General features: G+C 40.8%; 2 protein-coding genes across 2 annotated transcripts in view; one reads left to right on the top strand and one right to left on the bottom strand.

The window, feature by feature from the left end:
• Window positions 1-4888: 4888 nt before the first annotated feature.
• On the bottom strand, window positions 4889-8816 carry cldn1 (claudin 1). Its single transcript, XM_030775577.1, has 4 exons — window positions 8594-8816; window positions 6000-6164; window positions 5621-5705; window positions 4889-5051 (listed from the first exon to the last, which is right to left on the bottom strand). Exons 1-4 carry the CDS (start codon window positions 8814-8816, stop codon window positions 4889-4891), a joined length of 636 nt encoding a protein of 211 aa, XP_030631437.1.
• Window positions 8817-9516: 700 nt separating this feature from the next.
• The window catches only part of zgc:153913 (carboxypeptidase N subunit 2), a 2658-nt gene continuing 336 nt past the window's right edge, over window positions 9517-11838 (top strand). The window contains exons 1-2 of the mRNA XM_030774214.1: window positions 9517-9649; window positions 10276-11838. The exon at window positions 10276-11838 is cut by the window's right edge and continues 336 nt beyond it. Of these exons, the coding sequence (XP_030630074.1) occupies window positions 10280-11838 (1559 nt within the window). The 5' untranslated portion in view covers window positions 9517-9649; window positions 10276-10279. The remainder of the gene's footprint in view (window positions 9650-10275) is intronic.

Raw genomic sequence — 11838 nt, 5'->3', positions numbered from 1 at the left:
TGCAACAGTGATTCTGTGTTAGCTAGCTGTCAGGTTCCCAGAAACCTTTCGCTGGCCTCTCTCCTGAATGGAAAAGTCGTCTTTCAGCACTAGCATAGTTTTGGTGAACATGCCACAGGGGAAGGCCACGCTCGGACGTTGACTAACACTAATAACCACCGCGCTGGGGACGGACGGACTGTTAAGGCAAACAGACGTCTGGTGGACCATGGCTAGCGTCTCTCAGCAGGAGCTGGGTATTGGAGGTGTCACCTTTGGACCAATGGGGAGACCACACTCCCACACGGCCTGGCTCTGGGGATGACTGGTGGTCTGAAGGGAGCCATTTTAAAGCTTAGAGAGCAAAAGGATTCTTTTAGTTTGGATCGAGTGAGTGGAAAAGAACCCAGGCACAAGGCGCTACGCAGTGAAAATGGCCTGAAAAGCCCTGTGTGGAAGTACCCTTCACTAATCCAGTGGAAACACCAGTGAGCAGTGGGAGAGCCCCAGGTGGGCCTGGTCAGAGTCCTGTTTCTTGTCAGTAAAGCCACACTGAGGACAGTGAAGTATGGACAGTTGTGGTCGGTCCTTGACGGTTAACATGACCCCAAGGGAAGGAACTTGCCAAACTCTAAAAAATAAAATTTAACAAATTGATTTAATACACAACCACAGTCAATCATCAGTCTAAGATATAACAGAGACATGACACCAGCCAATCATCAGTCTCAGATGTAACAGAGACAGAACACCGGGTGTCAGATAGACACCAGGTGTCAGACAGGTTTGGCCCTGATGGTTATCCATCTGTCTAAGTGTCACATGACATTTTTGTGACTCAAACTCTTGGGGCTTGGCTATTAAGTAAAGACTAGGATGACTACGTGGCTATGAATCATTCGTATGAGATTATGAGTCTTTTGTATTGGCAATTTTTTTTACACTTCCCCTCTCCCTCATACTGAAGAGATCCCCCCCCCCCCCCCCCCCGTCTTTACACACACACACACACACACACACATACACACCTCAGTTCCCCTGTATTGTTCAAAGTTCAGTGCAAGAAAGACATTTTGTGTTTATTATGAGAGCTCTAGCTCTTTGGTGGAAGGGGTGAGTTGTAAATATGCAGTGGTTGCTTTAAAAGACCTCACAGATCTGGGAGCTGACAAAGCGTCCTAGAGTGGGAACCCCTCCAGTCACAACAAACTAAAGCCCTCTGAGCTGTCAATCATGAATGGACTCCTCTGTAACACATTTTCCCACAAGATTTTCTGGCTTGGGTGCTCAGACTCACTTAGGTTGACTTGATGATTGAAAAAGCAAAGCATATTACCTGTCATATAGTATGCTCACAAACATTATATTTGAAAAATAAATCTATAAATAAATCTATAAGTCTATTGATAAAGTATGTGTGTTTACTCCAATTGACTCAGGTCATTACGATGCATAAATGCATATAATTGCATTTATCTAGAGCAAAACTAGACCTCAGTGATTTGAGTTGTTTAGTCTGCTGGACGGATGATGCATAATAGAGATAAAAAAAACAAAAAACTTTCATGTCCCAATTTTGCCTGTGCCCTGTTTGTAAGTCATGAAGTATTTCAAATAATCTATCTTGACACCAGCACCACCTAGAGGTTAAATTACAGTAGTAACCATAGTCTGATGTAAAAGCAGACATTCAGGGAATGTTCCATAACCACTCTGTTTGTCAGCATCTGAAGTATATTCAAAACACTGGAGAGAAAGCTGGAAATTCATAGAAAAAAAAAAAATAAGTGGGTCACACTGCCTTTGTCTGACTCTCTTACTGACAAAATTAATGTTTTACTGTCATTCACATCCTCCTGTCTCGTTGAAATAAAACTGGGAACATCCAGAACCTTTCTCCAAGCTTTGTTCTGAAGAATGAAGACTCCATCATAAGGAATGCTAATAGAAACGTGAAAAGGAATACTGATGGAAAATTCATGTTTTCTCAGTCTGTTGTAAAGTCAGAGTGACATCATCAAACCTAAACACAGTGAGTCTTGTGTCACAGCTGAGATTATTTTTTGTAGGCATAATAGATTATTACCAGTCACATTTTAGTAATTAAAATTTAAAATGAATAATGAAATATTCAGTAAGTACAGTAATACACAATATAAATGTCACATAGTCTAAATCCTCTACTGCAGTTAGACTTTCATTTAGGCTGTACTGTGATCATCTTTCTGTTAAAAAAAAAAGAAAAATGGAGGCATTGTGTACCCTTGGAAAATATGAATACTATGATGATTAATCAACAGTTTGCTCTCTGTGTCAGTAAATCCAATACCATGACAAATCTGTCATGGTATTGGATTTAAATCTGTTTCACTCAGATTTAAATGTACACATGACTAGCACAAGGACCAGTACTTTTGAACACTCTCACCTAACCCTAATACCTGTGTGCTGGAAGGTCCTGCCTGTTTAGAGTGTGTTAATGCAGGAGGACAGAGCAGAGAAGCCTGGGGAGAGGAATTCCTGTGTGGTTAAGCTGTTTTACTCACCAACGTAAACGCATGTCACTCCCAAGCATAATGTCAGGCTCAGACAGGCATAGACCAAGAATACATGCGTGTGTGACTGAAAACATGGTTATGTGGGGTCAGCGAACAATGAGTTTTCTCTCCACAGAAACAGACATGATTTTTGAAAGAAGACTAATTGGGCATTTATATTTTATGTTTTAAGTTCCAGGAACAGTGAAAAAACCCTCTAGGTTCTAACCTAAGCTTCTAAGTATATGTCGTCATTCTCATACTTCTGTATCTGTCTCATTATGATGACTGGTTATCACGCTGTCTTAGCAGTAACTGATCCTATGAGAGGAATTGCAAGTTTTCTGATGAGGGAGGTCATTAAAAGGGCTTGAGTAAAAGGTGTGCTCTGCTGTTCATACTCACCAGAATCCCCAAACCATCTTCTCTGATCAACCTTATAAATTATATATCATCAGTCAACAGGTGGAGCTGGACAAAGGGAGAGAGGAAAATGTTGAGACGATCAGGAGCGGTGGCTGGAGAACTGACCAGGAGGCTGAGGATAGACAGTATAAAGAGACAGAAATGGAGACTGCTCACTGGCATTAAGCCTCAGACTCAGATCCTAATATAGGGTCTTATGAACAAGGACTGTCTGTAAGAGGAGAACACTGTTTAAATTAATAATACATTTCATGGGCGCATTTTCATGGAGACTTGAATGCTTAGAGGAAATGTACACACACAAACACAGAGAGAGAGAGAGAGAGAGAGAGAGTCTCATACCTTGCTCTCTCAGGTATTGAATGAGTCATTTCTATGATTTGACACACAGAAGGGACTCTCAGCTAATCTGAGTCATTTCTGTGCAGTTTGTGAGCCTTGACTTCAAAGTGCTGCTAGTCAGGCACTCAGTGACCAAGCTCACACTGTACAGAGTCACGAATGAGAGAGCAAGACACAGACTGAGAAAACCTGGAACACTTGCATTTATCCATCATAAGAAATGAACCGTGTTCCAAAATGTTCCTGCTCACTTCAAATACCAGTTCACTTTAAACCAGTACGGGACAACTAGACATATGGAGTATCTATCAAATAAACCTCATCTTTGGCGCAAACTTGGCACAAGAAACGCCATGCAGTGGTACTTCACTGTGTTATATCAGGAAAAATGCAGGTCTGCAATTACAGCAAAACATTTCGAAGAAATATAACATGTCATTTTTCCAGACCTTTGTACCTTGAGAGAGTCATGGGAAAATGTGGGAATTCATCATTAGGATGCGGGGAGAATAAAGCATTGCGTGTCCAACCATTCTGATTTCACGGGGTTTTAAAAAAAGCATGAAGTGTTTTTCTGACAGTGTGTTTTAGAGGTGAGATATCTGGTTATGTGAGGGAGAGACCACTGAAAGGATCAGACACAGGTAGCAGATCACACAGTGCCTATGGGAAGAGGAAAAACACACTCCTCTGAGGACAAGCCACAGTAATGTAAATGGAAAAAACCTTTATTATCTGGAGTTCCTTTTGCACTGACAAACAGAAAGAGATGAGATTTCTGAATGTCTACAGTTACAAGGGAATCAGACAGATCAGTAATGACTGGGTTTGCATTATTTCATATGGATTTGTAATGACTTTTAACATAATTACTTACAATAAAACTGGAGTCTAAAGCATCAGTATGGATGATGTGAGACAAACCCAGATAAACACCAAAATAAACAAAAAAGAAACACCCACTCCAAAAAACTGAGCCAAGAGTTCCAAAGATACTGATTACCTCTCAATTGTGTCATGAAGTTCAGATAGAGCAACCATCCAAAAATCCAAAGACATCATTGGAAGGGGGAGAAGTATTTGAAAAACATGCATAATAACAATGATCTCTGTTGCATGATAAAAAAGTAAGCAAAAAAAATAAACAAACAAACAAAAACAAAATAATTTTTTCCCAGTGTTCTGCGTACAGAAATGCCTATGACATAGTATTTGATATATATTTGCGATAGCTATAGGAAGTATTAATTGCATTGACTCGCTGTGTAATTGCATTCATTTCATGGGAGAAAGAAGCTTACTTTAGATAATTTCAACATTTTAAGCATCCTATCACAACTAAACAACAGGCATTACAGCAAAGCATTCCACTACTGGAGAAAATTTCATTTGACTAAAAATGTTATGCACACTGTCAGATTACAGACGAAAAAAAAGTCACAAGGAAACAAAATGTGGACATAAAAACAGTTACCTTTATTTCATATAAAAGTAGCAAAAAAGGTCACACAAAATGCTGGCACACTGATATACATATTGAGAGGTCGAACCAGTGCCCACATAACACTGCTCTCGGGGGACGACCTCCTGTGACCTCTACGTCTCTATACGTAGTTGGAGGTGGGCTGGCCGGCGGAGCGGGACGGAGGATAGCGGGGAGACTTGCCTGACGCTTTACTCCCACAGTTACAGCTCAGAAAACTTCCGCCTATGACAGTGAGGGCAGCAGCCGCCCATCCAATGTATAGAGCTTTCCCAAACTCATATCTGCCAAACAAAAAGAGTAAAAAAACTAAGAACACATGATGGAAACACTGTCTGTACGGGTTGCAAAGGACCTTGCCAAACTCATATCTGCTACCCCCCCCTTAAAACCCCCCATAAACCAGACAATGGAAATGCACTGGAACAGTGTTATTACGGCGATTCCAAACAAGCACATCATGTGAATGGGTTTATGTGACAAATTTGTGTTATGACTAAAAGTGGCTGTGAGTGTAACTTAACACTGTAGTGATTTAATTTATATTACAAATGAAATTGCCTCTCTTCATGCACTGCACATGGCATTGGCCTGAGGTAGAGGATTGGCAGGCAACCTGAGGACAACACATACTCTGATAACACAGAATGCCACTGTGATTATACAACTTCACAACAAGAGACCTTTGAATGACACACAGCACATTGTACATAAAAGATGACATGACCTGTAATTTACAGTAAACATCAATTTTTTACTATATATATATATACTATAAATACTTGAACAGAGGCCACTGTGCTTCCTTTTTAGTGTAACGGGGCTGAAAAATTTAGTTTATTTAAAACTTCACCTGCTATTTGTTGGTGTGAAAGGGTCAAAGAACTGACGACGTATATTCTCGCCATACCAGATAGTTCCCACAAAAGCACACAGACCTGTACAGTGGAACACAGCATGTCAAAAAACACAAGCAAAGCTCCACAGGACAATGAAAATAAAAAACTAATATAGGAATAAAAACTGACGCACACAAAACATTGTTTAAGTCTATTTGTTTCTGTTTTTGAAGAGATCTTAGTGAAGGAATGAAGCACAAACTGTGTCTACTGAAATGTTTCCGTCCAGTGGATATAGTTATTACTCTTTTTTTTCTTTAAACTCCCTGTAATTGCTTGTGAGCATTAGCAGTAATTCAGGTGTAATTTATAAACAACCGAATGTTTGCACACCACCAATGATGAACAGGACTCCACCAGTCAAAGCAACTTTGTTTTTCTGTTCCATGTCCTCGGCCAGGCAGGTGGTACACTTCATGCCAATACTGGAGACTAGTATGGCAATGCCACAGAGGAGAATGGCACAAATCATCAGGCCACGAGTGGCCTGCACTTGACCTGAAATGCACAAACAAACAAACCCAGGCTTTAGCACTGTCATCAAGGCTTCAACATTGCCCCACTGATCATTCAGCCTTATGGAAAACACTAACATTATACCGCACCTCTGGAGAACAATATAAATAACTAACCAATTTATTACATTGAAATATTCACTAGTTGTCATATTGGTTGTCTGTAGTACCCTCAAAAACAGTAAACTGGGAGCTGGAAAATAATTTAGTGTGGATATTTTACATCAGGAAAATGTTATTTAAAACATTACGCAGTGCCATCTGAAATTAATCCCATCCTGTTCACGTCTTTGACTTTGAATTCATTTCCTAACCATGTGAAAAATATTATCATTCAATTTCATTTTGCGTCAGTGGAAACAGCTGAAAGAATAACACTTTGCACAGATACTAAATTTGTTTCCAATACCAAATAAAGATATGATAAAGAGCATTATCAAGTTGTCTTTCACAGTGTTTTTATAACAGGGCGGCTGAATATATCACGGGGAAATTAATTCGTTCCATCCCTGTGTGTACACTTATTGACAACTCTCCTCTTTTCAAACTACATACCTCTGATCCCATCCAGTCTGGGGATTGACATGACCACTGTATACGGTCAGTCTAGAGTAAGTTAACCTTTTCTTGACTGATTCAGAATTACAGCTGGGATCAGGGTCTCAATAAGAGATTCATTAATGACCAAGTTTCACACTCCCTGTAGGGACTGGACAGGCTTTTGGCATAAATTTCTTGGTAGCAGAGAGACACAATTCCACTGACCCCACAAAAAGCCCAAGAACCAGTGGATGCAAAACACACCTACAGTACAGAGTGAGTACAAACCTTACTCCCCAGTACTTGAAGTGGGAAAAGAAAGTGCCGGTATTCCCCTTATTCACATGCTGGCGTGTGTATCGGCCGGTATCAGCAAATCATTAAGTATTACATTCTGAATTTCTACAGTGAATAAAAGATACTAGGAGATATCGCCGATGTTCACCATCATCGTCTGATTCACGCGTTCTCGTCGTGTCCTTTTGGAGCCAGACCAACATTATTGGCATTAGGTTTCCTAGCATTAACGTTACTTAGACTTGTCGAGAGAACGGAAACAGGTGAGCGTCACGGTAGTACCCCCCAGTTTACGGTCTTTATGAATCGCCCAGAACCTAATATGGAGAGGGCAGAAAAGAGAACCGGCAGCTTGTGAGAAGTGCCGGTACGCAAGAAAACTTCACGGTACGCCGAAGAGTAAAATGTAGAAGTGCCGGTACTGCGTACCGGTGAGTACCAGCCCACTTGGAGCACTGTAATACTCCCTTAATACTGTGTTTTATTCCACAGAAGTGTTTTGTCTTCCAGTGTCAAATCAAAGTGCAAAAAAAGCGCAGTTTATCATACGATGACCAGAGCTGAGGTTACTATGTTTCTCTTAGTTAGGTAAACCTCTCCAAACAGCTTCTCCCTGTTTGCTTGGAACTGACATTAGATGGTAGATTAGACTAGCTGAAAGATCTAGGTAGGTTTTGGAAGTCTCTAACTGTTATCTTTGGATTTCTCTCTGATGAAATGTGGGGTTTGCCTTTTGTCTCTGATAGATATGACACTGTTCAAATAATCTTAACAGTTTTACTGACCTTACATCCAAAAGGTTATTTATAATTTGTTAATTTATAATTTGTCTATCCATCCCCTCCAAGATTGTCCTCAAAGGTCATCAGACATTTGGCTTTGTTTTCACTCTCTTCCCCTGTGATTTAGGATAGCAAAGATGATGTCCCACAAGTAGTCTATTACTCCTGTCATAACAGGACGATGCCTACAAAACAAGCTCGTGCACGTTTAGCTTTGTTGAACTTTATTACAGAATTTTTTTAAGGGAGTGAACACTTGTAACATATAAACATGTAAGATAATTCAAAAATCAAGACAGAAATGTAATATGCCATATACCCATTTGTCTCTGGGAAAGTTATATAAGAATATCAATTCCCAATAAGGCCTACTAATCGCATACATATTGTTTAGCCTTAAGTCCTGTTTTCTCCCCTTACAAAGAGCAAAACTGCAGGGAACTGAAACATACGACCAAATGCTGTACGTCTTTCGTGCCTCTGGCATTTCATGGAACACCATTCTGTGAATTACCTGAGGAATTCTGCATATTTGGTGGGCTTGTCCTAACCTGCACGGGAGACACCCAGCGTAGCGGCTAAAAACTCTGGATATTTGAAAACTTCAGAAAATGCAATATTTAATTTAAACGACATGGCCGCGGACTACATTCATGAAGTTCAAAAACAAATATATTACAGTATAATACATCCATCTTGTCCACTCGCAACAAACACCAAACAAACAAACTAACTAACAAAAAAGTGATGATAAGGTGAAGATTAAGCAGAAGGTGTCGGTTACATGACTTACCTGGTAGTTGCAACAGCGAATCGTAAACTTTACACTGTATCTGACCGGTACTTTGAGACACGCATGACTGCCACAGTCCCTCATACATGGCTTGAGCAGTGATGATATTGTCACCGGCGTAAGACGACATTTTCCACTCTGCCATGGCTGTAGAAGTTATCAAACCAATTAATCCCAAAAAACCCAAGGAAAACCCAAGAAGCTGTATTCCTCCATTGGCCATTTGTCAAAATTATTTATAAAGAGGAAGTTGTGACCAAAATAATGTAAATTAAACTATCAAAAGTTTTGCTTGTTCTATGGACAGCTTCAGGTGAGTAAGACACCCCTTGCTTTACAGTAAGATGCCTTTGTGATCTCCTGATACGCTTGAGGAGCATCATAAGGACAACGCGTCTTCACGCAAGTCGAGGAGCGCAGCAAAGCCAGTCCGCTATTGCCACCATGTGGTAGAATCGATGGTCGATTGAGAGCGAATGATTTTCTCAACCTCGGAGCCTGCTGAGTTTCGTATGCCATAAAATCTCATGATTAATTCAAACAATTCCAGCTCTTTGCAGATGTCGAAATTTAATATGTATAGCTTAACTACAAACGGAGCCTGTTCTAAAATGTTTAGTTTAATTTTTAAATTTCGATATTTATATGTATGTGTAACAAATACTGACATGCCATATAAATCTGTGTTAATTAAGTGATAATATAGAACGATCTAAGCGATCTATACAGGGCAGAGAGCAGGTAGAACAGGCAGGGAGAAACACTGTAAAAAGCTAAAAGCATACTCAAAACACTATAAACTGCGTTCTTCCACTGCATTTGGCTTTGAAAGTATTTACTGTTGCATCAGCATTTACTTAATAAGTTCAGAATGCGCGAGCCCCTTGCTTGGATCGTGTTTGTGTAGAGAGCTCCCTGACGACATACTGAGGTCTAGCCAACAGCTCGAGCTGATCAGCGCTGCCTTTTGCACAACAAAGAAACTTAACTGTGATTTTGAGCGCTTACGGGAACTGTTGACTCAGAACATAGTAGAGGTATTGGTTAAACACAAAGGTAGGTTGAGATGAGAAAATTTTCTCTATTCAAATTTCGCAAAACAATTGTTTTACTGACATAAATACACCTCAGCAGACGGTTTAAGCCTGATTATCACTTATGAATAATGATTATTAATAAATCTGTTCATAAATCTTTTTGGGGTAACACATTAAGGATAAAAGCTTTTGAGAAGCACAGTGGAAAAAAGTAGATGAGTAGGTGAACAGCTGAATTCAAACAATTTAGTGATCTATGGCAGCTTTTTTCCTGCAACCATGTTTAGAGAGTGTTTGAGGCAGTTTGTTTATTCATGGACTTAACATTAAAAGTCCCAAATTTGACTTTAGAGAGGGCAAAGAAAAGGTTGAGGTACAGCCTTTTTGAGAAATACTGGGTAAAATGAGGAGTTTATTTTCAGAAAAAGCCAAATTGCGCAATATGAGTCTGGAAATTAGTGGATCGTTTCATCTGGATGATCTGAAAACTCTAAATGTTCTGTGCACTTCTAACATAGGGATCGTTACCATGCTGTTGTTATTGGATTCACTTATTTAATAAACAAATAGCACTCAAAGTAATCAGAACCTGCTTGTCAGCAACAGCACTTACCATGAACTACACTTTTTTTTTTTTTTTTACAGGGAAATGATGACGACATGGTGCTGTGTTGCTGTATTTCTGCTTCTACACTTCAGTCACTATGGACAAGGCTGTCCTGACCAGTGTCAGTGCTACTCAGTAACAAAAGTGATTTGCTCCAGTGATAAAATGTCAAGCTTGCCTGATAGCCTTTCCTCAGAGGTGAGGGAGTTGATCGTGGTGGCATCCGGCATGACACATATCTACTCCTTCACTTTACGAAACAACGAGAGGCTAACCAAGCTTGTCCTACTCAACACCAGCCTTCAGGTGGTCTCCCCTGGGGCTTTTTTCAGCCTGACTGAGCTGCAGGAACTTGAGATCAGTGGGAGCAAATATCTGAAGGACCTGGACGTGGAGACCTTCAGCAAACTTGGCAACCTCCGAAAGCTTCTGCTCAACCACAATGGAGTCAAGAGTCTGAAGGAGGGTCTCTTTGACACCCTGCACAATCTGGAGACCCTTCAACTGCGGGGAAATGGACTCACTGCTCTGCCACCTCTCCTCTTTCATAATCTCTGCAACCTCCAGGCTCTGGATCTGTCGGATAATTCCATTGTCACTCCAGGTGGGAGCTTCTTCCAAAACTTGAAAGAGTTGAGATCTCTCAGGTTAGGCTTCAACCAGATCCACTCTTTGCAGCCTGACATGTTTCAGAATACCTCACACCTGAGAGAGATTGATCTCCAGGGCAACAGGATCTCTCTTCTCCCTCAAGAAATTTTTGCCCACTTAAATGAATTGGAGGACCTAAATCTCCGCAGCAACCACATACTGGGTTTGAGCCCTGAAATGTTTCCTTCCAGCCTGAAGGTGCTAAACCTAAAACAGAACAAGCTATTCCAGCTTTCGTCCGGGTCATTCCGCAGTCTGCCGCGTCTTAATGTCCTAAACCTGTCTCAGAACAAGCTCTCGGTTCTCCCCGAAGATCTTTTCAGAAACCTCACCTCTTTATATCATCTGGACCTCTCTGAGAACCATATTATTAATATAGCCAGCACTGCTTTCAGTGGTCTATCCAAAATCAAGTTCATTAATTTAGAAAGTAACAACCTGAGTTTCATAGAAGTGGACACATTCAGGGACCAAAAGGATATTGAGCGGCTGTACCTGTCCAAGAACCACCTAAAGAATCTACCATATGGCTTCTTTGACGTTATTGATTTCCAGTGCATTCTGCGTCTCCATGGAAACCCATGGAGTTGTGACTGTGGTTTGGTGTACCTCCATGAGTGGTTGGAGTACAGTAGCAAAACAGTGGAGGACTTGAGTAAGGTGTACTGTGATGGACCTTCAGCTCTTAAAGGTCAGAGTCTGATCACTGTGGACCTAGACCAATTGGTCTGTCTAAACAGCTCCAACTCTCACCAGCAAACCCAAACCAGCTGTCCTCAACCAGTGGGCAAGGGGGAACCTTCTGCCAAAAACACTACCCTTTGCAGCATAGAGGAAGTCAGTGGGGCATTTTCCATCAACTGCAGGCTGGTTAAATGCTCCAATGTGAAAATCGAAGCCAATTTTGACCAAGCAGATATCAGGATAAGGATATCCCCGAGTTGTGGGAA

This window comes from Chanos chanos, chromosome 5, assembly GCF_902362185.1.
Source record: "Chanos chanos chromosome 5, fChaCha1.1, whole genome shotgun sequence".
NCBI classification, from domain to species: domain Eukaryota; kingdom Metazoa; phylum Chordata; class Actinopteri; order Gonorynchiformes; family Chanidae; genus Chanos; species Chanos chanos.
The sequence above is the reverse complement of the archived record's forward strand: the minus strand, read 5'-3'. Positions and strand labels throughout refer to the sequence as shown.

Coding starts and splice junctions, on each gene's coding strand:
- cldn1 (XM_030775577.1), bottom strand. CDS start 8,816: ATGGCCAATGGAGGAATACAGCTTCTTGGGTTTTCCTTGGGTTTTTTG. Junction 6,165..8,593: donor TTCGCTGTTGCAACTACCAG/GTAAGTCATGTA, acceptor TGTGCATTTCAG/GTCAAGTGCAGGCCACTCGT. Junction 5,706..5,999: donor AGTCCTGTTCATCATTGGTG/GTGTGCAAACAT, acceptor TCCACTGTACAG/GTCTGTGTGCTTTTGTGGGA.